The sequence below is a fragment of the Ramularia collo-cygni genome (genome assembly GCF_900074925.1).
Source record: "Ramularia collo-cygni strain URUG2 genome assembly, contig: RCC_scaffold16, whole genome shotgun sequence".
NCBI classification, from domain to species: Eukaryota; Fungi; Ascomycota; class Dothideomycetes; order Mycosphaerellales; family Mycosphaerellaceae; genus Ramularia; species Ramularia collo-cygni.
This window is the reverse complement of record NW_019716270.1, coordinates 470,273-491,137: the sequence shown is the minus strand read 5'-3', so window position 1 is coordinate 491,137 and position 20,865 is coordinate 470,273. Positions and strand designations below refer to the sequence as shown.

The 20,865-nt window shown below is 51.6% G+C and overlaps 11 protein-coding genes; 6 read left to right on the top strand and 5 right to left on the bottom strand.

The window, feature by feature from the left end:
* Nucleotides 1-385: 385 nt before the first annotated feature.
* RCC_09073 (related to tannase precursor) lies at nt 386-2,342 on the bottom strand (the record flags this gene model as incomplete). XM_023774315.1 has 6 exons in its annotated part: nt 386-767; nt 830-1,124; nt 1,180-1,537; nt 1,588-1,884; nt 1,943-2,034; nt 2,090-2,342. The coding sequence occupies 6 exons, from the start codon at nt 2,340-2,342 to the stop codon at nt 386-388; spliced, it is 1,677 nt and encodes a 558-aa protein (XP_023630083.1).
* Nucleotides 2,343-3,088: 746 nt separating this feature from the next.
* On the bottom strand, nt 3,089-4,713 carry RCC_09072 (related to triacylglycerol lipase V precursor; the record flags this gene model as incomplete). XM_023774314.1 has 3 exons in its annotated part: nt 3,089-3,583; nt 3,639-4,321; nt 4,371-4,713. 3 exons carry the CDS (start codon nt 4,711-4,713, stop codon nt 3,089-3,091), a joined length of 1,521 nt encoding a protein of 506 aa, XP_023630082.1.
* A 700-nt stretch (nt 4,714-5,413) lies between these two features.
* RCC_09071 (uncharacterized protein) lies at nt 5,414-5,740 on the bottom strand (the record flags this gene model as incomplete). XM_023774313.1 has 2 exons in its annotated part: nt 5,414-5,538; nt 5,593-5,740. 2 exons carry the CDS (start codon nt 5,738-5,740, stop codon nt 5,414-5,416), a joined length of 273 nt encoding a protein of 90 aa, XP_023630081.1.
* An 889-nt stretch (nt 5,741-6,629) lies between these two features.
* Nucleotides 6,630-7,610, top strand: RCC_09070 (related to MAM33, mitochondrial matrix glycoprotein; the record flags this gene model as incomplete). XM_023774312.1 has 2 exons in its annotated part: nt 6,630-7,190; nt 7,251-7,610. The coding sequence occupies 2 exons, from the start codon at nt 6,630-6,632 to the stop codon at nt 7,608-7,610; spliced, it is 921 nt and encodes a 306-aa protein (XP_023630080.1).
* Nucleotides 7,611-8,038: 428 nt separating this feature from the next.
* RCC_09069 (related to 2-haloalkanoic acid dehalogenase) lies at nt 8,039-8,870 on the top strand (the record flags this gene model as incomplete). XM_023774311.1 has 2 exons in its annotated part: nt 8,039-8,245; nt 8,295-8,870. The coding sequence occupies 2 exons, from the start codon at nt 8,039-8,041 to the stop codon at nt 8,868-8,870; spliced, it is 783 nt and encodes a 260-aa protein (XP_023630079.1).
* Nucleotides 8,871-10,084: 1,214 nt separating this feature from the next.
* Nucleotides 10,085-11,839, top strand: RCC_09068 (probable Metacaspase-1A; the record flags this gene model as incomplete). XM_023774310.1 has 6 exons in its annotated part: nt 10,085-10,200; nt 10,254-10,399; nt 10,454-10,922; nt 10,970-11,287; nt 11,585-11,754; nt 11,814-11,839. 6 exons carry the CDS (start codon nt 10,085-10,087, stop codon nt 11,837-11,839), a joined length of 1,245 nt encoding a protein of 414 aa, XP_023630078.1.
* A 761-nt stretch (nt 11,840-12,600) lies between these two features.
* RCC_09066 (uncharacterized protein) lies at nt 12,601-13,560 on the bottom strand (the record flags this gene model as incomplete). XM_023774309.1 has 2 exons in its annotated part: nt 12,601-13,000; nt 13,052-13,560. 2 exons carry the CDS (start codon nt 13,558-13,560, stop codon nt 12,601-12,603), a joined length of 909 nt encoding a protein of 302 aa, XP_023630077.1.
* Nucleotides 13,561-13,985: 425 nt separating this feature from the next.
* RCC_09065 (probable mitochondrial tricarboxylate transporter (Ctp), putative) lies at nt 13,986-14,900 on the top strand (the record flags this gene model as incomplete). The annotated part of the gene is made up of 1 exon (XM_023774308.1): nt 13,986-14,900. The coding sequence occupies one exon, from the start codon at nt 13,986-13,988 to the stop codon at nt 14,898-14,900; it is 915 nt and encodes a 304-aa protein (XP_023630076.1).
* A 754-nt stretch (nt 14,901-15,654) lies between these two features.
* On the top strand, nt 15,655-16,734 carry RCC_09064 (related to oxidation resistance protein 1; the record flags this gene model as incomplete). The annotated part of the gene is made up of 1 exon (XM_023774307.1): nt 15,655-16,734. One exon carries the CDS (start codon nt 15,655-15,657, stop codon nt 16,732-16,734), a length of 1,080 nt encoding a protein of 359 aa, XP_023630075.1.
* Nucleotides 16,735-18,247: 1,513 nt separating this feature from the next.
* On the top strand, nt 18,248-19,933 carry RCC_09063 (probable nitrate transport protein crnA; the record flags this gene model as incomplete). XM_023774306.1 has 3 exons in its annotated part: nt 18,248-18,387; nt 18,460-19,296; nt 19,360-19,933. 3 exons carry the CDS (start codon nt 18,248-18,250, stop codon nt 19,931-19,933), a joined length of 1,551 nt encoding a protein of 516 aa, XP_023630074.1.
* A 294-nt stretch (nt 19,934-20,227) lies between these two features.
* RCC_09062 (probable 40s ribosomal protein s20) lies at nt 20,228-20,647 on the bottom strand (the record flags this gene model as incomplete). XM_023774305.1 has 2 exons in its annotated part: nt 20,228-20,333; nt 20,400-20,647. 2 exons carry the CDS (start codon nt 20,645-20,647, stop codon nt 20,228-20,230), a joined length of 354 nt encoding a protein of 117 aa, XP_023630073.1.
* Between the last annotated feature and the right edge of the window lie 218 nt (nt 20,648-20,865).

Sequence of the window (20,865 nt, the reverse complement as noted above, 5' to 3'; positions counted from 1 at the left end):
TGCTCACCGGGCGCGGCCGCGTCTGGCAAAATATCCCTTGCCGGCCAAACTGTGCGGCTGTAATATCTTGCTCTTGCTACGCTGTCCAGCTAGCCAACACAGACGATGCTCATGTCATGCATAAACACCGGCGCCTATCTACTTATCATTTTGCTTGTTGGGACTGAATGGCAGTCTTCAACGTGGGGAAACGGCGTTTTGCACAACAACGAAACTGTTTGATAGAAGAAATCGCAATGCAATACGAATTTTCATACTTTACATACTCGTCCTCGCGCGTTCCATTTTYGGCGACCATGCATCCATCATTAAGGTATCGTGCACTGGGTTTTGATCAGATTACATAAAACGACGAATCAACATTTCTGACAGTGCTGATTGCCCTTCATAGCTCATCGTGTGTTGAAGACGCAATAGGTCCAAAGCTGTCCGCACATTCAAAGGACGCAGCATCGTTGATGTCTCCTCCCTTGTAAGAAGCGACTTGCGGGTATGGACACAGAGGCCGAGTAGTCTGCACCGCTGGCGGCGTACCGTCTGGGGATGGTATGCTCACAGCCTGCAATTGCTCAGGAGCCTTGCCCTTCTCGACCCAATCGACCAGGCTGAGGAAAGCGGTCAAGGGAAAGGGGCCCGGGCCTCCAAAACAGTGAGCTACGCCTGGAGTCTCGAAGTGGCGGAAGTAGTCTCTGATATTTGGAGTAATGGCTTCGACGCGCTTGTAGTAGTCAATTGTGCCGTTTGGAGGGATCAATTGATCCGCTAGACTATGATGTGTTAGTGTGAGGTGTGAAAGGCAGGCAGACCTTGGAGGGAACAGCGAACTTACCCGTGCCAGGTGATGATTTTCCCTCCAGCCTTTTGATAAGGTCTCAGATCAGGCAGGGCGGAGTCCATGATTGAGTGATACTGCTGGTGGGAGATACGCAAGATGTCGTAGAATTTCTCCTCATCGATGGTACTGATATCCGCGTCGGAGTCTTTGAGGATAAAATGACGAATCCAATCTGCGCTGATTGGGAAGGGATCACTCTTGCAGTTCTTGTTCTTGTCATCGCACTGTGTGCGTGCGAGACCTTTGAACATTGGATCAAGACCGGCGAGGGCGGCGTCAGGGGCCAGACCTGATGGTTGTCAGTTTCTTCTGCATTTTCTCACACTGGTTGAAAATGCACGCACCATACCACACAGGCTTGCCATCTTTAATGGGTCCTGTCCACAGAACAGAAGCGATTTGAGCCGCGTCCTTGGTGATCTTGCGAGTCTCGCCGTGGCAGTTGAATTCATGTCCAACGATCGAAAGGGGGTCAAATTTGCACTGCCCGTGCGCAGCGATCATTCCGTCTCGAACTCCATCAAGTCCATCACATTCGTTGATCGCAGCAGCAGTGATGGCCTCGAGCTCGCACGCGGCTGGGTAGTAGTTTAACTTCTTCATCTCCACGTGGGCATAGTACTCGGTAATCAAGAAAGTCACCCAGTTGATGGCTGGAGCCGCAGCGAGGACACCTTGATATAGGTCTGGGTATCTCTGAGCCTACGAGCTGTCAGAGAAGCCGCGTCTATTCGCTCGTTGAATGTACTTACAAGAGTAAGACCTTGACGACCACCAGTGCTGCATCCCTGCCAGTAGGAGTACGCAATGTCCTTCTTGTAGTAGGTTTTGGTGACCGATTTGGCGATCAAAGTCAAGTCCTCCAAGGATCGGTACCCAAAATTCTGTAGTTCATGCAAGTTTACGTTGCCGGGACTGGTCAAGGCCCAGCTACTAGAATCTAATGCAGTTTCCGTCGGAGGTCCGTAGATATTGTGGCCGGCGTCGGTATCTGCAGTGGCATACCCCAGGGCTACACCACCAGCGAGAGCACCGGGGTTTCCAGCAGCCTATATTCAATTCACTGTCAGTATTGATGTCTCTTCAAGATGGAGATGCTTGAAGTACCCAACCGCCACCACCTTGACCAAGGAAACGTCCATTCCAGTCCTCATCCTTCAAAGGAAGCCAGACGTTAACGCCGATGGTATCGTTGAGTCCTACAGGCCTGTCAGAACAAGCATTGAAACAGACGAATTGAAAGATTTATCATGCCTGGATGAGTGTACTCCACATATACGTTGCAGAAGTCGATGGGTTTTGGTGCCACTGGGAGGAACGGAACGCTTGGTGCAGAAGTAGCATRGTCATTCCACTGTTCGACCTCGTTCGCCTTGACATCCAGAATCTTCACGCCGAAGATCTGGGGTATGGACTTCTTCAAGTCCTTGGCGTTACATGATGCTGCTGAAGTACCTCCTGCAAGAGCGAGCAGAGACGCTGCGAAGAGAGCCGTCCTGGAAGTCATTGTGAGCACTCTGGATGGAGAGATCAGACTATGAGGGGCAGTGCTTCCTACTATATACCTCAGCTACGGCGAAGCGATGTCGTTCGGGTACGCTGCTTCTCCACGGCGGAGTAGCTGAACTCAATTGACCAGGAGAGCCGGGATCACCAATGAGAAAGCCATTGTTTGTTTAGCGGCCCCATGTCAACGCGTCTGGATCGGATTCTTGTCCATCGCTAGAAGCCCATACCATTATCGACGCGATGCAATGAGACATGCTGGAGTGATGTTGACAGTGAGGAGGCAGTTCAGCGCATGTGCCGAAGCCATTGCGAGGACGTTTGAAGGCTGGAGGAACGTAGTCAAAAATGCTAATCCGCCGGTGGTCTTCTACGACCGGCAAGCAGCGTAACACGAATCTGTTTGTCGTTCCTACAGGTAGATGAATTTTGTCTTGTATGCTTGCTTGGTGAAAAAAGGTTTGGTAGATGCAGTGGAAGATTTCCCGAAACGACGAGGATCTCACGTCTGCCGAACCGAAAGGGAAGAAATATCCGGGGAGATGAAGTGCCGAGCCGAGAATCATTGGAGTCGGGTTGGTGAGAGATGTCCAGTTATGTTGCGAGGTGCTGATGTGTGTCAGGCGGCCGGAATGTAAAGTAACAGTCGTTCAACGAAGCCTGCTTTGAAGTTCTTGCACAGTACGTGAACCAGTAGCACGCTCTTGGGGATTGCAGACCAAGCAGTTCGTTATGTATGAGCTGTAATCATTGCTGCCTTTGTACTGTCCCATTACACATTGCCTCCATTGACGCAAGAGTGACATCCTGTGCAGCAACATCTCGGCCGAAATCTCTAACAGTTTCGGCACCCAACGTTGTATACCTCTGCCATCCCTCGCAAGCAAGACCGTCAACCGGATCTCTCGCAAAGGCAACCCATGCGTCTTGCATAGCACAGCTCGTCTCCCACTCAAGCTGCGTACTCGAGTTTCTGTAATTCGGATGCGTGCCCATCAACAGCGGCAACTCGCTCGAATGGAATGCTCCTAACCATGGCTGAGGAGCGATGTTTGAGAAGTTGCCGGAGTAGCGGTAGCTGTATGTGATACGGTCGGTAGCTTGTCTGATACGAATGGCCTCTGTTGCTGGACACAAGAATGTGTTGAGCAGTCCTGTTAGAGCCAACGCTTGATCGGGTCCATTGGGATTGTAAGGCGCGAATGGCACGCCGTCTTGAGCGTTGGTGCCAATTATGGCAGGCTGAGTTCCGTGTTAGTATTTCCTAGTCTTGTGAAAGCTTCGCGGTTGTACATACGATCTTGGCCTGCTGGCCTGCCAATGCCCTCTCCGTGTAATTTGCGAATACCACCTTCTCGTCAGGGGTTGGCGAGAAGCTCAGGGCCGGCGAGGTACCATTGATAGCGTAGTCAGCTACGAAGCTCTGGATTCTCATCGCAGGAATTCGCCGCATACAGGCAAGCTGTCTGTTCKGATCGCCAGACGAATCGCATCCTAGCTCGCTGGCGACAAAACTGAAGTTAGACCCTGTCGGGTCTCCACGAATTGGGAGGAAAGCTACGCCGGAGTCCATGATAAGCCCAGTCACAATAGGATCACTGGGATATGCGTAGTTATAAAAGTCAACTGAAGCTGATCCAGCGCTCTGTCCCCAGATCACCATCTTTGAGGGATCGCCTCCGAAGGCAGCGATGTTCTTCTTACACCATTCGGCGGCGGCACGTTGATCTAACAAGCCAAGATTCTGATTCGGGAGACCGGTAGCACCAGGAAATCCGAAGATGCCGGTTCTGTAGTTGAATGACACAACAATGTGATCGGGACGACGGTCCACCCATTGGGCAGGGATCTGATATGGCACATCTTGACCTCCAGTTACGAAGCCACCACCGTATATGAAAATCAAGACTGGCAGTTTCTCGTCACCTGTGGTCCGTGGCGTCCACACAGAGGCTGTCAAACAATCTTCCGAGATACGACCTGTTTCCATTAGCTTCAATCTCCTATCGTCGAAGCCCAGCGGACATACCAGTGGTATTCAAGCCCTGCAGGTTGAATTCCAGCACATCCCGATTGTAGGGCGAGGGCGCTTTGCTGTTCAAATACTGTGGACAGCTTGGAGGCAACTCGGTCGCGATCACGTTCGCTTCTGGCTGTGAGAGTGGCTGTGGGGGTGCCCATCGCAGATTTCCCACTGGCGGTCTCGCAAATGGTATGCCCAGAAACTGTCGAACATTGGGAAGTTTTGCGTCAATTTTACCGCGTATCTGCCCTGAGCTTGTCGAGACGGTGAGTGAATTTGCACGGATGGAGAAATGTGGTTCTGCATGCACGAGGGTGAGAACGCTGCATAGCAGCGTGAGGATCTGCATTTTGGGAGCAGGATCACAAACCGGAAAACACTCATCTTACTATAGCGCGGATTAGGTCGTATATAAGAGGCGGTTGAATTTTGCCTATTCTCATTGATTGGCCGGCGTCCGCCCATGACGCAAACCCCGCTTTATTGGACTAAGGTAGGTATAGAGAGGTCGAGATCGAGTTGCGGTCGAGCTCGTCGGGTACGAAGCGAATCGGTCGTCGTCTCGCAAGTMACGAAATGAAAAGCCGCACAATGCTCGGGAGAAGTACGATGGAGGATAGACTTGCCGTCCGCGGTGCAACAGAATTGTCTGTACGCATCATCCTTGTTGCACCCACGAATAACCAGGTTCTCCACAAAAGCCTAACGGTACAGGCTAATGGCGACAGCAACGACAGCGAGGGCGATGCGGAAACCAAATCATAAATCCATCCGCACTTGACACCAATCTCATTGGCGCATTCACTCACTGCACGCTGGGTAGTATGTGCATCACAAGCAGGCGACGGGAAGAAAGGATTGTAGTGTCGAAGTTAGGTATTACAGGTGCATTTAGTAAACCGGTCGTAGTCGCTAATGTGATCATTGTCCAGTCCTTCTGGTCGCAATCCATCTGGTCGTATTCCCTCTGTCGAATGTCTTTTTGCCCAGGATGTGATGGTTCACCATTGGCTCATTTCAGGTTGCTCATTCATCTCGACCGGTCCACTCTACTTGGTCGCATCCTTCACATCCTGTGCCTTACGGGAGGCCTCGTTCTTGACATCCTCGGCCTTGCGCTCAGCCTCCTTCGCGCCAGTAGAGGCAGCGTCCTTGGCCTTGCCCGTGAGGTTCTCTGTTCGCCAAGGCATTAGTTGAGATTGAATAGTATTCATGACGTGAAACTTACCGGCACCCTCGATACCCTTGACGATGGTCTGCGACACAGTCTTGTCGACGTTCTTTGCTGCGTCCTTTGCCGCGTCCACGGCCGATTTCTGGACACGCACCGAGGTGCTGAAGAGGCGAACGTTGCGGGTGATGGTCTGGCGGAACATTTTGATGGTGTCTGGAGCTGTTTGAGGATTTGTTGATGGGATTGAAGGTCTGGGAAAGTGTGAGGTGGAGCTGTGCAATGGTTTGTTTGTGTAGATTGAAAGAGAAGAAACGGAGAAGAGAGCTCGGAGAGCTTCAATGAAGGTGATCAGGAGTGACGTATGCGTTGGGTGGTCCGCGGGAAGGCACGAAGCTTCTACTACCCTCCCTCTTTCACGTGGCGCGGTTTCGCCTTTGTTCTGGTCATTCCATGGTGATTACTACGAATACGCGCCTTTTGGATGCTTTCGGTATGAGTATTGATCCAGGTTGATCGAGCTCATTGACCCTAGCAGCTCTCTCCGGTGTTCAATCCGCAACTCTGCAAGTGGAGAGGCTTTCAGCAGCCCCAGGACTGACGACGCCGCCGAGAGGAGGGATCTTGATATTATTACAATCTGAGCTTGAGGGTCTCGTCTTGGTGCACAGTACCATCACCGACAGACCCTCTAATCGTGTCGTCTGCATCGGTCGTGATTGGGACTCCGAGCTTCGAAGGTAGTCCGTAGGGAGCTCACAGAGGTTCATCTGCTATGTGAATGCTCAGCTGCTATGGCACCCAGTCACTCACTGGATGCATGCAAGAAGCGATTGAACGCATGCCGTCGTGCCAAAGACAAGGTGTCGTAGTCATGAATAGGTGGTAATGTCATTTTCACAAGCCAAATGAAAAAGGTGGAGACCGGACCTGCTCCCGACTCCCCTTTGCGTTGCGCGTAGGAAAAGTTTAGCCTTGGGCCTCCATCGCCAAATACCGTAACAATCCATCCACACCAACTCCATCCCACAAACACCTTTCATCAAAATCTTAGCACTGTGAATTAACACATATCCACCCGCTCTCTATTCACGATGCTCTCCCTCCGCGCCGCCGTCCGTGCTGCTCCCCGCACTGCATCTCGCATCGCCTCTCGAACAAGCTCCATCCGACCCGCCTTCAACATCACAAGCCGCATCACACAGCAAGCGCCTCGCATTGCCGCTTTCAGCACAACAAGATGTCGATTCGATGATTTTGCACAGCAGCTCGCCGTCAAGCTTGAAAGTGAGATCAATATCGAGACGGAGGAATCAGCCTCGCAGGCGACCAGCGACACCAATGTCGACAACTTCCTCGCCGAGAACCCTGACTGGACCATTGAGGACACACCTGGCGAGCAGGATGTCTACCTCAAGCGCAAATTCGAAGACGAGACGGTGACGGTCCACTTCACCATTGCCGACTTCAACCAAGAAATCGAGCCCGAGGACGACATGGACGCCGCGATGGGCGATGAGGAGGACATGGACATGCAGAGCCATGGCGCCAACTCCAAGGGCTCCATCAACCAGGGCGGTACCGCAAACCGTAACTTCAAGGTTGCACCAGAGGACAGCGTCGCGCCAGCAGATCGCGAGGAGCTGCAGGATGAGGTACATCTACATCCAATAGCATGGCGCATATCATGAGGATGGTAGCTAACGAACTTGCAGGAGGATGCATCGCCAGCTTACCCAGTCTACGTCAACGTCCTTATTCAGCGCCCAGGCAAGGGTGCGCTCAAGTTTGATCTTACTGCTGTTGATGGCGACATCATGATCAATCAGCTGTCCCACTTTGCTGAGTCCGCTTTGAAGAACGCCACCGAGGTCTTGCGGAGATCGCCCGAGACCGCCTACGCCGGTCCACCTTTCCAGCAGCTGGATGAGGAGGTTCAGGGAATCATCGAAAGCTACTTGGATGCCCGCGGTATCAACAGCGCGCTTGCACAGTTTCTTCCAGAGTACGTCGACGTGAAGGAGCAGAAGGAGTACCTTGGCTGGTTGAACCGCGTCAAGGAGTTTGTCGAGTAAGCGGTCGCCACGAAAGAATGTAAGATGAGCAGAGAATGAGAGAGGCGTTCAAAATCAGCTGGGAGTTGCTGGAGAGACACGGTACCTGATGTTGATGAGGAGTGTAAGACAGGAAGAAGACGGGTGCGAATTGAGGATTCTTCCCACACGAAGATGAAAAGCCGCTGTATACCATACTTGTTTGTAAAATGAACTATTCTCCACTAAAGAATGAATGTACAATTTTTTTGGCTAGCAACCTGTCGATAATACAACGACTTCGTTGGCTTCAAGCTCCATAGCTCACCAAAGACCATGACGCGGGAGATCGACTAGTGCTGATACTGACCACGCGAATTCATCCACAATCAGTGTCGGTCTGTCTTTGTTAGAACAAGAACAATTTATTACGAATCGAAAAGCGTTTCCTGGTCCACTGCTGAACTTCAATGATATCCGAACAAGAGGCTGCCAACTTCGACGTCTTCAGAGATTGCCTTTCTACTTCAATCATCCAAAGACTTGCACCGGATGGCGGTGGCAAGGGTTCGACAAAAAAGAAGGTGAAGGGGCGAAAGAATGAGATCAAACCTGTTGTGAGAAGCATTGAAGGCGAAGTGGAGAATGATGCTGCTGAATTGGGGGATTTTGTTGAGGTCTGTCCCCTTCATGTGCTGTTATACCATATCACTGAACGGTATGCAGTATCTTGCAGAGGAGATATTCCTCAGTCTTCCATCCGACTTGAGAACACTCTCTTACAGCGCAATACAAGACGATGCAGATCTGGGAACCACATACAGCGTACCTATGGATACTATGCTCCTAGAAAGATTTGTTGAAGCAYTGCCACTCACAGTCGCGGACTCCCTAACTTCATACAACCTGATTGTTTCACCCTCGGATTTGGATCGTTTCCTCGAACCCGCTTTCTCAACTTATATTACATCCACAACTTCAGTCCCACCGGAACATACTCCATCTCTCGCAGCTTCACGGCCAGAAGGATGTGAGATTTGCGAGAGAGAGCATCTTCCCCTGACATATCATCACCTCATTCCACGGGCAGTACATACCAAGGCTGTGAAACGTGGATGGCATCGAGAGTGGGAGTTGAACAAAGTGGCATGGTTGTGTCGGGCCTGTCATTCTTTTGTGCATAAGATTGAGAGTAACGAAGTGCTTGCAAAGGACTATTATAGCGTGGAATTGTTGATCGAGAGGGAGGATGTGCAGAAGTGGGCTGGCTGGGTTGGGAGGATCAGGTGGAAGGCCAGATGAGCTGTGACAGAGCAGCAGGGGTTGTCGAAAGTGATGCAATGATGAGTGGAATCTGTCGATTCAGCATAACGAAGGACTGGTGCGGGATAGATGATGTGGTATTGACGTCTTGTGGTGGGGAGTTCGTGTAGTAGCTTCAGCTCTGCTGCTTCTGCATGTCCTAGTATGGTGCTTCGGCTATAGGAGTATGCTATTCGTTGAATACAGAACGACGTGCTCTCACCGAATGATTGAAAGACCCATTTCTTCTTCCCGGCGACAAGGTATCACATTCTCGACACTGCTCGTTTTTTTTGTAGAACGTCGATCAGCTTTCTCCAAGGACGATGGCCTTCCTGGTGATTCATTGCATGTGTAAGGTACATAGCATTATTGGGCAGGAAACCTGCCAGTGTTGTAGCTCATTTTTCAAGCACAGTGTTTCTCACCGACATGGCGATTCGGTACCTCGAGCTATCATTTTTGTGTGGCTTACCGAGTGCAACCTCGAGAGCCCTTTATGCACTAGTCTGCGGCATGCTGCTGCATTGTCGTTCAACGGCAAGGCGCAGGAGCCGGGATCTGGGACGCTATGGTCAAGAGCAGCAAGTGTTCACATGTTGACAGGAACATCGCTTGGTCGTAGGGCTGCATCGTTAGCATGTCGCTAGCAGTCGGTCTGCAAGCCATTGGCTTCGGGGAGAGCGATTGAAGATGCCCTCGTGCGGACGATGTGATGACGACCCCGCCGCCAAGCCAAGAGCAAGCTGACGACGATTGCGAGTCCGACTCTGGCTGTGCGAAGTACCTACAAGCATCAACCCATTAGCTACGTGACCTAAGCAATCACCTGCGAAACCGACATCGTGAAGCTCGGGAGGATCACGATACATCGGTTTGCGCTCGATCAAGCGTCATCGCAAGAAGAAGAAGACCGATCTAGCCTCTGAAATTACCCATCTCCTACCAATCCCTACATTGAGCGCACACCACCATTGCATACACCAGCTGGATACCAAGGCGCATCATCATCGAAGGAGCATAAATATCCACCGTCTTGCCACCAAGCAAACCTTTCTCAGCAGCAGTGGCTCAAGTGCCGCCTGATCCGGGGTGTCTGACCCACCAGCCTCCGCGAACCACGAACCCCTCCACCAGTCTGTGAATCAGTATCTGAGACTCTTGACAACGACATCGACCTCTGCGTCCACGAAGCGTCACACACACACACAATCATGTCGGGCTTTCCAGGACAGAATTACCACAATAGCAATCGAGGCTACCCACCGCCGCAACAATACCCTCCACAAGGATATCCACCACCACAGCAATATCCTCCACAAGGTTACCCGTAAGCTTGAACGACTGCGCATGGCTGGAACGATTGGTCTAATCGAGTTGCAGTCCTCCACAGCTTCAATACGGCGGAGGCGGTTATGGCGCCCCTCCTCCACCGCAGCAATATGGCGGATACGGCCAGCCTCCACCCCAGCCAGCGTACGGCGGTGGTATGCCTCCGCAACAACAAATGCAACATCRACCACCACCAAGTATGCAACCTTGGCATCTACTTGTGGGAATCTGAATCTGACAAGTTCTTGTAGGCTACAACAGACCTCCACCTCCACCCCAAGGCCAGCAAGGTTTCGGCCACGGCGCACCGCAAGGATACAACTTCCAGTATTCGGCATGTACTGGTCGAAGAAAAGCGTTGCTTATTGGGATCAATTACTTCGGTCAAAAGGGCCAGCTACGCGGATGCATCAACGATGTGAAGAACATGTCGGGCTACCWGAATCAACACTTCGGTTACAAGAGAGAGGACATGGTCACTTTGACAGATGACCAGCCAAATCCCATGAGCCATCCTACAAAGGCGAACATCATCAGGGCGATGCATTGGCTTGTGAAGGACGCGAGACCAAATGACTCGCTTTTCTTTCACTATTCCGGCCACGGTGGTCAGACCAAAGATCTGAATGGCGATGAAGAGGATGGCTATGATGAAGTCATCTACCCCGTCGACTTTAGGCAAGTCGGGCACATTGTGGACGACGAGATGCATGCGATCATGTAAGTATGGACTGAAGTGTTGCCAATGGCTTTGCTGACGATCACAGGGTATCACGTCTGCAGCCTGGAGTGAGGTTGACCGCTATCTTCGACTCCTGCCATTCGGGATCTGCTCTCGATTTGCCATACATCTACTCAACCCAGGGTGTGCTCAAGGAACCTAACCTCGCGAAGGAGGCTGGTCAAGGTCTCCTCGGAATGGTCACCTCATACGCCCGCGGCGACCTCGGTGGCATGGCCTCGACAGCCATGGGCCTATTCAAGAAGGCGACAAGCGGGAATGATACTTATGCGCGCAATCTCAAGACCAAGACCAGCCCTGCGGACGTTATCATGTGGAGTGGCAGCAAAGACAGTCAAACATCGTATGTTGAACCCCATTCTGTTAAACAGCCCTTGTTTTGGGATGAGCCCACTTTTGCAGTTTCCTACCTGCGGGCGCAGGATTTTATTCGCTGGCAGAGCTTACGATGAGACCTGCGCTCGGCTGGTGCTTTCACGCGTTTGGCGACATTTCAGAGATTGTAATATATTCATCTTTCGACGTCCCTTCGCCTCGGAGAGCCTTACGAGGCGGCTCCTCGGTGGAGGGACGATGGGCTGCGTTCACTTGCTGAGTTTTGACGCTATTGATGGATGTTTGCTGACTGATTCCCTTACAGAGCCGACGCGAGTATATCTGGACAGGCAACTGGAGCGATGTCGTACGCTTTCATCAGTGCTCTGAAGAAGAATCCACAGCAGAGTTATGTGCAACTCCTCAACAGCATTCGTGATGAGTTGGAGGGCAAGTATGATCAGAAGCCTCAGTTGAGCTGCAGTCATCCGCTAGGTAAGTCATGTTGACGATGCGATGTATGGACTGGGAACGTTTCGCTGACAGCTATCCAGATACCAACTTGCTTTATGTCATGTAAATTGACGATTACATGACTGGGAACGGGTGCTGTGCCTATGCAGACAGAGGAGAGGTCAGGATCTGACAGCGAGACCGAGTCCAGATTGGGAGAAGGCTCGCTTGGATACTGCTCGGTGCATAAGTTGACACGCTAGGCAGGAAAACAGATCTAGATCCTCACACGAGTGCGGAATACCCAAATGTACGATCTCAATGGCCTGGACTGTTCTTGCGAGCCTTTATGCTCGTCTCATGTACCTTCTCCAATCATCCCGGCAATACCATGTGGCTCGACAAACAGTTGACGGCGCTGCAATGGTCGATATGCCCCAATCACGATCCGAAAGTTTCCTTTTTAGAACCATTGCACGTCACGAAAGTCGTAAGCACTTCACCGGGCGCTCTAATGGGTTACCGCCAGTCTATCGGAGTGTTTTTCTGACTTCGACATTGATAAATCCTACGAAAATTCGGCTTTATCATCTTCCATCGTTCTCGATGTCTTCGATTCCCACGAGCCTGGCGGAAAGATTTGGTATGGTGGAGGGGGTTTCGTCGTAGCTAAGTATGGTCGTCTCAACTCTCCTTGCCCCTGGTGAGGTTCGAAGTTGAGCCAAAAGGAATGTTCAAGAATGTAGGAACACCTGATAGAAGCATCACGATCACAGCGCTTTGCTCGAGTGTGTCGTTTTCTGGCAGGCGGAGAAGGGGGGAATGTAAAATGGCCATGGCTATAGTTGGATCAAGCTATTTTGTTCTATCGTCATGAAGCAGGATCATCTACAACTCATCCCTTCCCGTAGCAGCCAGTGCTTCATCCTCTACAACCTGCCTCGCTCCCAGATCATATCGCTGTCCTTCTCTCAAGAAATAGAAGCTGTATTCCTTCGGCGGAAGGGTCTTCAATTCTGTACCCTCATCCGAATAGAAGGTGCCATCATAGATGGCACAGTAGCTTGGGCCCAAGACGTGCATATCATTCTTATTGACGATAGCAGCTGTGTTCTCATCGATCGCGATGCCTAGAAGCTCGGGATGTACTTTCAAGATATCRAACATGTCGAAATGTCGGTTGCGAACGAGGAAATGCTGGTCGATAGCCGCATTCTTTAGGTACCCGAATCCTACGATATGGTCGCCTACCATGACTTGGTTGTTGGCTGTGTCTCCTCGAGCAAGACTGGTTCAATTAGCAAAACGCTCTTCTCGATCTCACCATCAGAAAACCTACAAGCTCGCCTGAATGCTAGCACCAGCGCTACTCCCACTAATCACCCCTCCTCGATCTAAGACTGCTTGAAACGCTCTCTCAGACTTCGTCCCAGCGTACGCATCTACAAGGCGCCATTGTCGCCCACCACCAAAGAAGATTCCTCCGGCCTCCTTCAAAGGCGCTATGAATTCGTCCGTGTCCGCTACAGCCGGATCGTAAGTGTGCAGAACTGTGACATTCGTCGCTCCAAGTCGACGGAAAGTCTCAGCGGCTGGAAAGCTCTCGTTGTAGGTCGCATCGCCACCTGCAGTGGGAATCACAACAAATGGTGCAGAGGGACCGCCGGCCAGTGATATGATCTTCTCGTAGATCGATTCGTTTGAAAGGTTCCCGCCTATAATTACCAGGTGGCCGTTCTCGGGGCCTATATACTGTTCCTCTGTGCAGTTTGAAGTAGTTGAGCTCGCTATGGTTGTTGCTGCTGTTGCTGCGAGAGCAGTAGCAGAAAGCATCTTGTTGAAGCGCATGGTGAGACGGTATGACAGATGAGAGCCGCTTGTAAGAACGGAACGTGGGAAGCAGGGTATATATCGGGACTATCGCGCCATTGTGGGTCTGCGATGATGGAGTGCGATGATGGGTGAGATTCGCGATTCTTGCCAAATAAGGAAGGTGCAAGGAAAAGGCCGGGAAGAACAATGTTACCTGACTGTAGCATACACAGTTCGGAGACCGTCTTGAGATTGCATCATCGAGGCGAGGCTCTTCGTAGGGGGTAGTAGCGTCTTGGTAAACGGACAAGGAGATGGAAGAATAGCATGAGGTCAGGCAAATGGTGCAAAGTTGAGGGAGCTTGGGCCACTCTCCTCGAGCCCGACTTCGGCAAGCCCTCAAAGATTCACTTGACCTCGTCACCAGCTCGACAAGGTAGTCTTCTACATTCTCCGCCAAGATGTCCGCCGCTGTCAAGCCCCATTCGACTCAAACCTCCGATCAGACTAAGACTAAGCCATCGCCTCTCCGATCAATCATAGCAGGCAGTACCGCAGGCGCTGTAGAGATTGCAATCACATACCCAGCCGAGTTCGCCAAAACCCGAACACAACTAAATTCCCGCCTTTCCGCTGCCCAGAAGCTCCCGTTCCCTCCATTCGGTCCACAATGGTACGCCGGTTGCACAACTCTCATAATAGGAAATAGCATCAAAGCTGGAGTTCGCTTCGTCGCTTTCGACCAGTACAAGTCCCTCCTCGGCAATGGAGATGGCACAATCAGCGGTCCCATGACCGTCGTCAGTGGATTCTTAGCAGGTGCAACAGAGAGTCTGTTGGCCGTAACACCATTTGAGAGCATCAAGACACAGATCATCGATGATCGGAAACGAGACAAGCCGAGGATGAAGGGGTTCCTCCACGGTTCTGCTCTTATATTTCGCGAACAGGGTATAAGAGGGTTCTTCAAAGGGTTCGTACCTACAACGGCACGACAGGCAGCGAATAGTGCGGTTCGATTCAGTGCATACACATCTTTGAGGCAGGCAGCGCAAAGCTATGTGGCTCCTGGAGAGAAGCTGGGGACATTGAGCACTTTTGGAATAGGAGGAGTCGCGGGAACGATTACGGTCTATGCGACGCAGCCGATTGATACCGTCAAGACACGAATGCAGAGTCTGGATGCCAAGGGACAGTATAAAAACAGCGTGGACTGCGCGGTGAAKATCTTCAAGCAAGAGGGATTCCTAAAGTTGTGGAGCGGTGCCCTGCCCCGGTTAGGAAGGCTGGTATTCAGCGGTGGCATCGTGTTCACCATGTACGAGAAGACTATGGAGCTGCTGGAAACCTTAGATCCGGAGAAGAGGTACATTTGAGAGAGGAAGTACGATGACATGGACATAAAGACACTGTCAATTTTCGACGCGACAAGTTCACCTTGTGTTGGTGGAAGATCAGCGAGGTGTTGTAGCGAAACATGTCGACGCCTGACCTGATCATTAAGCGGGGAGCTACCGGGCCAGACCTTGTGGGACCTTTAATTACACAAGTTCAACAGTCGGCATGCGGGCTATGCAGCTTCGGGGCGTTCACTTCCAAGGCTGGATGTGGATGCAAAAGAGATATGCCCGCGAGCGCAGTCTTCGCTTTGGAAACGCGTTGAACGATATGCGTTCTGTTAGAACACCAGCAGCAGAAGAGCGTTGGGTTACTTGTCTTGTACGCTACTGGCTCGGAGACATAAATGGTAGACACTCTACATAGACAGAGCCAACAGCCACTGATCAAGGCCATGCGGCCTCAAAAATCATGGCGGCTCTGCAGTGCTGTATTATTTCCTCCATCGCGCTTGCTATGATCACTGAAGCTCGCAATGCCTCTTTCTCTTTCTCTCGTGATCATGTCAATACTGGGCACAGGACATATACTCTAGCCCGTCCATCTAGTCAGGTACTCCCGCAAACACGGGCCGATGGCGCCGCTCGTTCCGAGTGAAGGGTTGCGAATTGTTGGCTCTACCTTACAGTTCGCTGTTCAAGCACGCAACAATTGGAACGTCAACGGTTTCAACGAAGAAATGATGCAAGAATATCGTTGAAACAACAAACACTCCCAGCGACTCAACAAAACATGTCGAACGTAACAGATCTACGCAACAACTCCACCTCCTTCACCTCAAGCACTTCCACCGACAACCACGCTCGTCCGCCCTTGCAAGCTCCTCAAGAGCGCAACAACCGTTCCTCGTTCCTCTTCTCCTCTCTTTCCTCAGCTGCGAGCTACTTGGCCGATCCCGTGCGATATACAGTCTCGGGCCTTGTCCGGCGGATCTCCGAAGACGAGGCGCCCACACCACTAGCACAGGCTCTCTCTGCGAATTACAATGGTTCCATGACCGATCCCACCACAGGCGTCTACCATCCCCAGAAACCCATCATGCGTCGCAAATCGCCGTTCCAACCCCCACCTCTCACACCACTTACCTTGGATGGCTACAAACGCAGCACGACTGGGAGTGCTAGATTACTGAAACGGGCGGTGGCTGAAGAGATTAGGCTGTTGGTCCCACCACGACTACAACTTCAGGATACATGGCACTTGACGTATTCTCTGGAACAAGACGGCAGCACCCTCTCGACATTATATTCATTATGTGACGCTCACAGAGGGAAGCGGGGAGGCTTTGTTGTGGTTGTACGAGACGGAAGTGGAGGCATCTTCGGTGCATATCTCTCTGATGCACCGAGGGTACAACCGCATTACTTTGGCAGCGGGGAGTGCTTCCTCTGGCGAGCTCTAGTGCTACCTGCTTTGCCTGATCTCGCGGATCTGCCGCCGCCTCCGAGTGCAGATACAACGCATGCACAGCGAATGACTACAGTGGGAATGGGAAGTCGAACGCCGAGCACCGCGAGTCTGGCGAGTTTGAATGTGCCGACAGGGAAGAAGACGAATGGACTTCCTGCGAAGAAGGAACAGCGGATTCGATTCAAAGCTTTCCCATATACTGGAGAGAACGACTTTAGCATTTTCTGCCAGCAGGAGTATCTGAGTGTGGGTGGTGGGGATGGTCATTACGGGTTGTGGTTGGGGCAGAGTCTGAGCGAGGGTGTCAGTCAAACTTGTCCGACGTTCGGGAACGAGGGGTTGAGCGAGGAGGGCAGTAAATTCGAAGTTCTGGGCGTTGAGGTGTGGTATATCGGAAGCTGATGTGAACGATGCAAGAGCCATAGAGCTATTAGAAGGCGCTTGCCTGAGGAACACGGCACGGGATTGGGAGTGAAGTGATAGATGACTGTTGGATGATACCCATAATGCTTTAACGAGATCTAGGATCCGAGGAGTTCGAAGGAATAAAGGTGGATATAAACAGCACGCTATACAATATTGGATTTGGCGGGGAGTCACAGTTGATAGGCTGGATCGGCTGCCGATATTCTACTTGCCAGGACATCATGCCATTGCACTTGTGGTTCTGCGATATTTGATATAGACTGGCAGCAGGTATCTCATTGGACAATCCGACCAGTGATAACCACCGGGAGGTCGCGGAAGTTTAAAACGATCAACGACACCTGCTGGAATTCACATCAACAACTCACCAAGAATTATTGCTTGTCGAATGCCGTCAAACGCAGATGGCCAAGCTGATCACAGATCTAAAGATGCTCGCGAAGTTCCCAAAGTGGGAATATCTCCGGCAACAGCCCTTCCAAAGCCTGAATCGCTCAGCGGACCATTACACGACTACCTTATGTCAAAAGAGCAGACCGCGACAGTCAAAATATGCTATTTGCAATCGGGAGATGCAGTGCACAGGCAGGAGACCTGGATCTCAACTATCCAAGAGCCGGGTTGCGCGTGTGAGGTTCGACCTCCTTATCAATGCTGACACAGGATCGCTGTTTTGGGAAGCGTTATCTCAGACGCAGATAAGCTGAGCGAAACTACCTTACCCGCAACTGTCGACCTGCTTAGAAGTTACAGACGACGATAAAATGCCCAGGCAGCCTCTCAAAGTAACGGCAGTGAAGCCTTGTCATGGGGCAGCTCATCGTTTCATCACCCCAATCTGCAAGAACCGCATAGAACGCCACTGTTCGCTGGCACTGCAACATCTCCGTGGAGCATGTTGAAGAATCATCTTGCATCTCGTCGCCGGCTCTAGCCACTGTTGCATGATCTGGCCATGCTCAGAGCGGAGCGCGGAAAGCCGCGAAAACAGCCAGGCATTCGCAAAGACAGATCTAGATGTTCGATGGTACGCTAYGACTGCCACGAGGCTGCACGTTGTGTATCAAACAACGGTAGGTTCTGTCGGAAATATCTCCTGAAGGCGCCCGCGAACCCTGCAGAGTGGTTGCATCTCTTATCTTCCAGACCAAGCATTGGCCAGTCAGCCGTGTGGATATCGTTTTGGCAGTGATGCTAGGCGCTATCACAGATCCTGGGGCTGCCGCCATGTTACTGTAGATCCGCGGACTTGCTTCACCCATAGCTGACAGTACAGATGAGAGATGGGTGTCCGGAGAAAGTGCATTCGAGGAGGATGTGAGCATGATGATAATTAAGAGGGGTGGTCGTCCGTCCGTGGAATACTCGATAGGACATCACGACTCCTTCCATTGACCGGACTAGACTTGCTCAAAGCATTTTTGCCTTCATACACGACGGATGCACTGTTGTTAACGAGTGGAGACCAATATACATCATGGGATTTAACATGGCCTCGCTCTGGCAAGCGCCGGAAGTTAACCCCATTACCAAAAAGGCCAGATCTGTTCCCTTTTTCAACCCAATCGATCAATATGGGAGGGTGTTCTTCTTCTCCTGGTTTGGTTTCCTCCTTGCGTTCTGGTCCTGGTAAGCTCGACAACCATCCCTGTCAACGTTCAATCCCTGCTCCAGACGCCCTGTTCTGACCACAGCTTGCAGGTATGCCTTCCCGCCTCTCCTCCATGATGTTATCATGAAGGATCTCGGTCTCACCAAGATCCAAGTCCAAAACTCAAACATCGTTGCTCTGGCAGCAACACTCGGTGTACGCCTCATCGCTGGTCCTGCTTGTGATCGGTTCGGACCTCGCAAGACCTTCGCTGGATGTCTCTTGATTGGTGCTATACCAACCTTCCTTGCTGGAACGGTGTACAATGTCGGCCAGCTATATGCTTGCAGATTCTTCATCGGTATTTTGGGAGGCAGTTTCGTGCCATGTCAAGTCTGGACTACTGGCTTCTACGACAAGAACATCGTCGGCACCGCCAATTCATTGACAGCCGGTCTCGGTAACGCAGGAGGAGGCATTACATACTTTGTTATGCCTGCCATCTACGACAGCCTGCACCTCGACCGCGGATTGTCTCCACATGTAGCCTGGCGCGTGACGTTCATCGTTCCTGGAATCATCATCACGGCTGTCGCAATCGCGCTGCTATTTTGCTGCCAAGACACCCCGACTGGAAAGTGGGCGGACAGACACCAAGTCGCAGAACACAGCCTTAGAGAGCACGGTCTCGACGGTGCCATTGTTGATATCCCAGGTCATGTCAACGACCTCAAGAGCAATGATTCCGACTCGGGTTCTGGAACTGCCACACCCATGAATGTCGCAGACGAGGAGAAGAAGCTGCCCCAGACTCGTGGTGTCTTCGCCGAAAATGAAGCGCAGATGGGAGAGCAGCAGATGCTCGACACCGTTCGCAGCGAAGTTGTCCAGAAGCCATCCCTGACGCAGATTCTTCGTGTCAGCTTCTCGCCATCTGTTCTTGCGTTGTATGTTTATTGTCACTCCGCCTCTCAATTCCGCCCCAATCGGCTGCTAACAAACTCTCACAGAGGCGCAGCTTACTTTTGCACATTCGGCGCAGAGCTCGCGGTCAACTCCAATTTGGGCAACTACTATCAAAACCAGTTCCCGGCTTCGCAGAAAGCAGATGCAAGCAACTGGGCAGCGATGTTCGGACTCATGAACGTCGTCTTCCGACCACTTGGCGGCGTCGTCGCAGACATCGCATATGGTTATACAAAAAGCGTGTGGGTGAAGAAGGCTCTTCTCCACAGCTACGCATTCATTACCGGCGCGTTCCTCATCGCCATCGGCCAGGTGCGCTTCAAGGACGTCACAAGTCTAGTGTGCTTGATTGGCGTGGGCATGGCCTTCTTCTTGGAGGGAGCCAACGGATTGACTTTTGCGGTCGTTCCTCATGTTCACCCGTCAGCAAATGGTGTCGTGTCCGGATTCGTGGGCGCTTGCGGCAATCTGGGAGGAATCATGTTCGCGTTGGTCTTCCGATATTTCCCTGCGGATTACAACCAGGCCATGTGGATAATAGGGGTGGTGATCATGGCGCTGCAGGCTGTTACGTTCTGGATACCGCCCCTTTCGAAGAATCAGATTGGTGGGCGATAGAAGAGAAGAGGTATTGTCGGTGTACATCCCTTGTTAGCACATATTAATATCCGTCGAGTTGATGAATAACACGAGAGTATGACTACAAACACAGATCCAAAGCATTTCCGGTGTTACGCGAGCAATGCTTTTCTCGACTTTCGCTTTCGGATCACAATTGGACGTCATAAATGGAAAATGAAGAGATCATGAAGAGTAATGCCTGCAGACGCGAGCATGAGGGTATTTCATTCTCTACGACAGACTTCTCTTCTGAGCCGTCTTTGGGTTTGATGTGCCATGCTTGTCGCCAATTTAAGCGGCAATGGTAACCTCAACCTCAACACCAGCCTCGATGTTGATGATGATCTGCTTGACAACCTCGGTGGGGGCGTTCAGGTCGATGAGACGCTTGTGGATTCTAGTTTCGGTATCAGTGTACTATCCTTGTAACACCCTCCGCTTCAGTGCCATCTCTTTTACTCACCTCATCTCGAACATGTCCCAGGTCTTGGAACCCTCACCACAAGGAGTCTTACGGGTGGAGATCTTGAGGTTCTTGGTGGGGAGGCGGACAGGGCCCTTGACGCGGAGCTCCTTTGACTTGGCACGCTCGATGAGCTCGCCGCAGACCTTCTCGAGGGCGGAGACCTTGCGGGAGGTGAGGGTGATGCGGATCTTGTGGATCTTGGGCGCATCGCCCTGAGCGGTCTTCTTGGCGTCCTGGAAAGACATTTTTCGGTTTGAGGAGGCGGTTTGGAGGGTATGCGATCACGACTGTAGGAATGTCAGTATCTTCCTGCCATTCTAGAGAGGTTCACAGCCATGCGCACCTCGGTCTTGAGACTCGGTAAAGTGATGATCGTGAAGAGAGAAAAAGAGAGTTTGTCGTGTGCGAATCTCGAATTGCACATGTGGAAAAGCTCGGACCACGATCTTTTCTCGCTTATCCA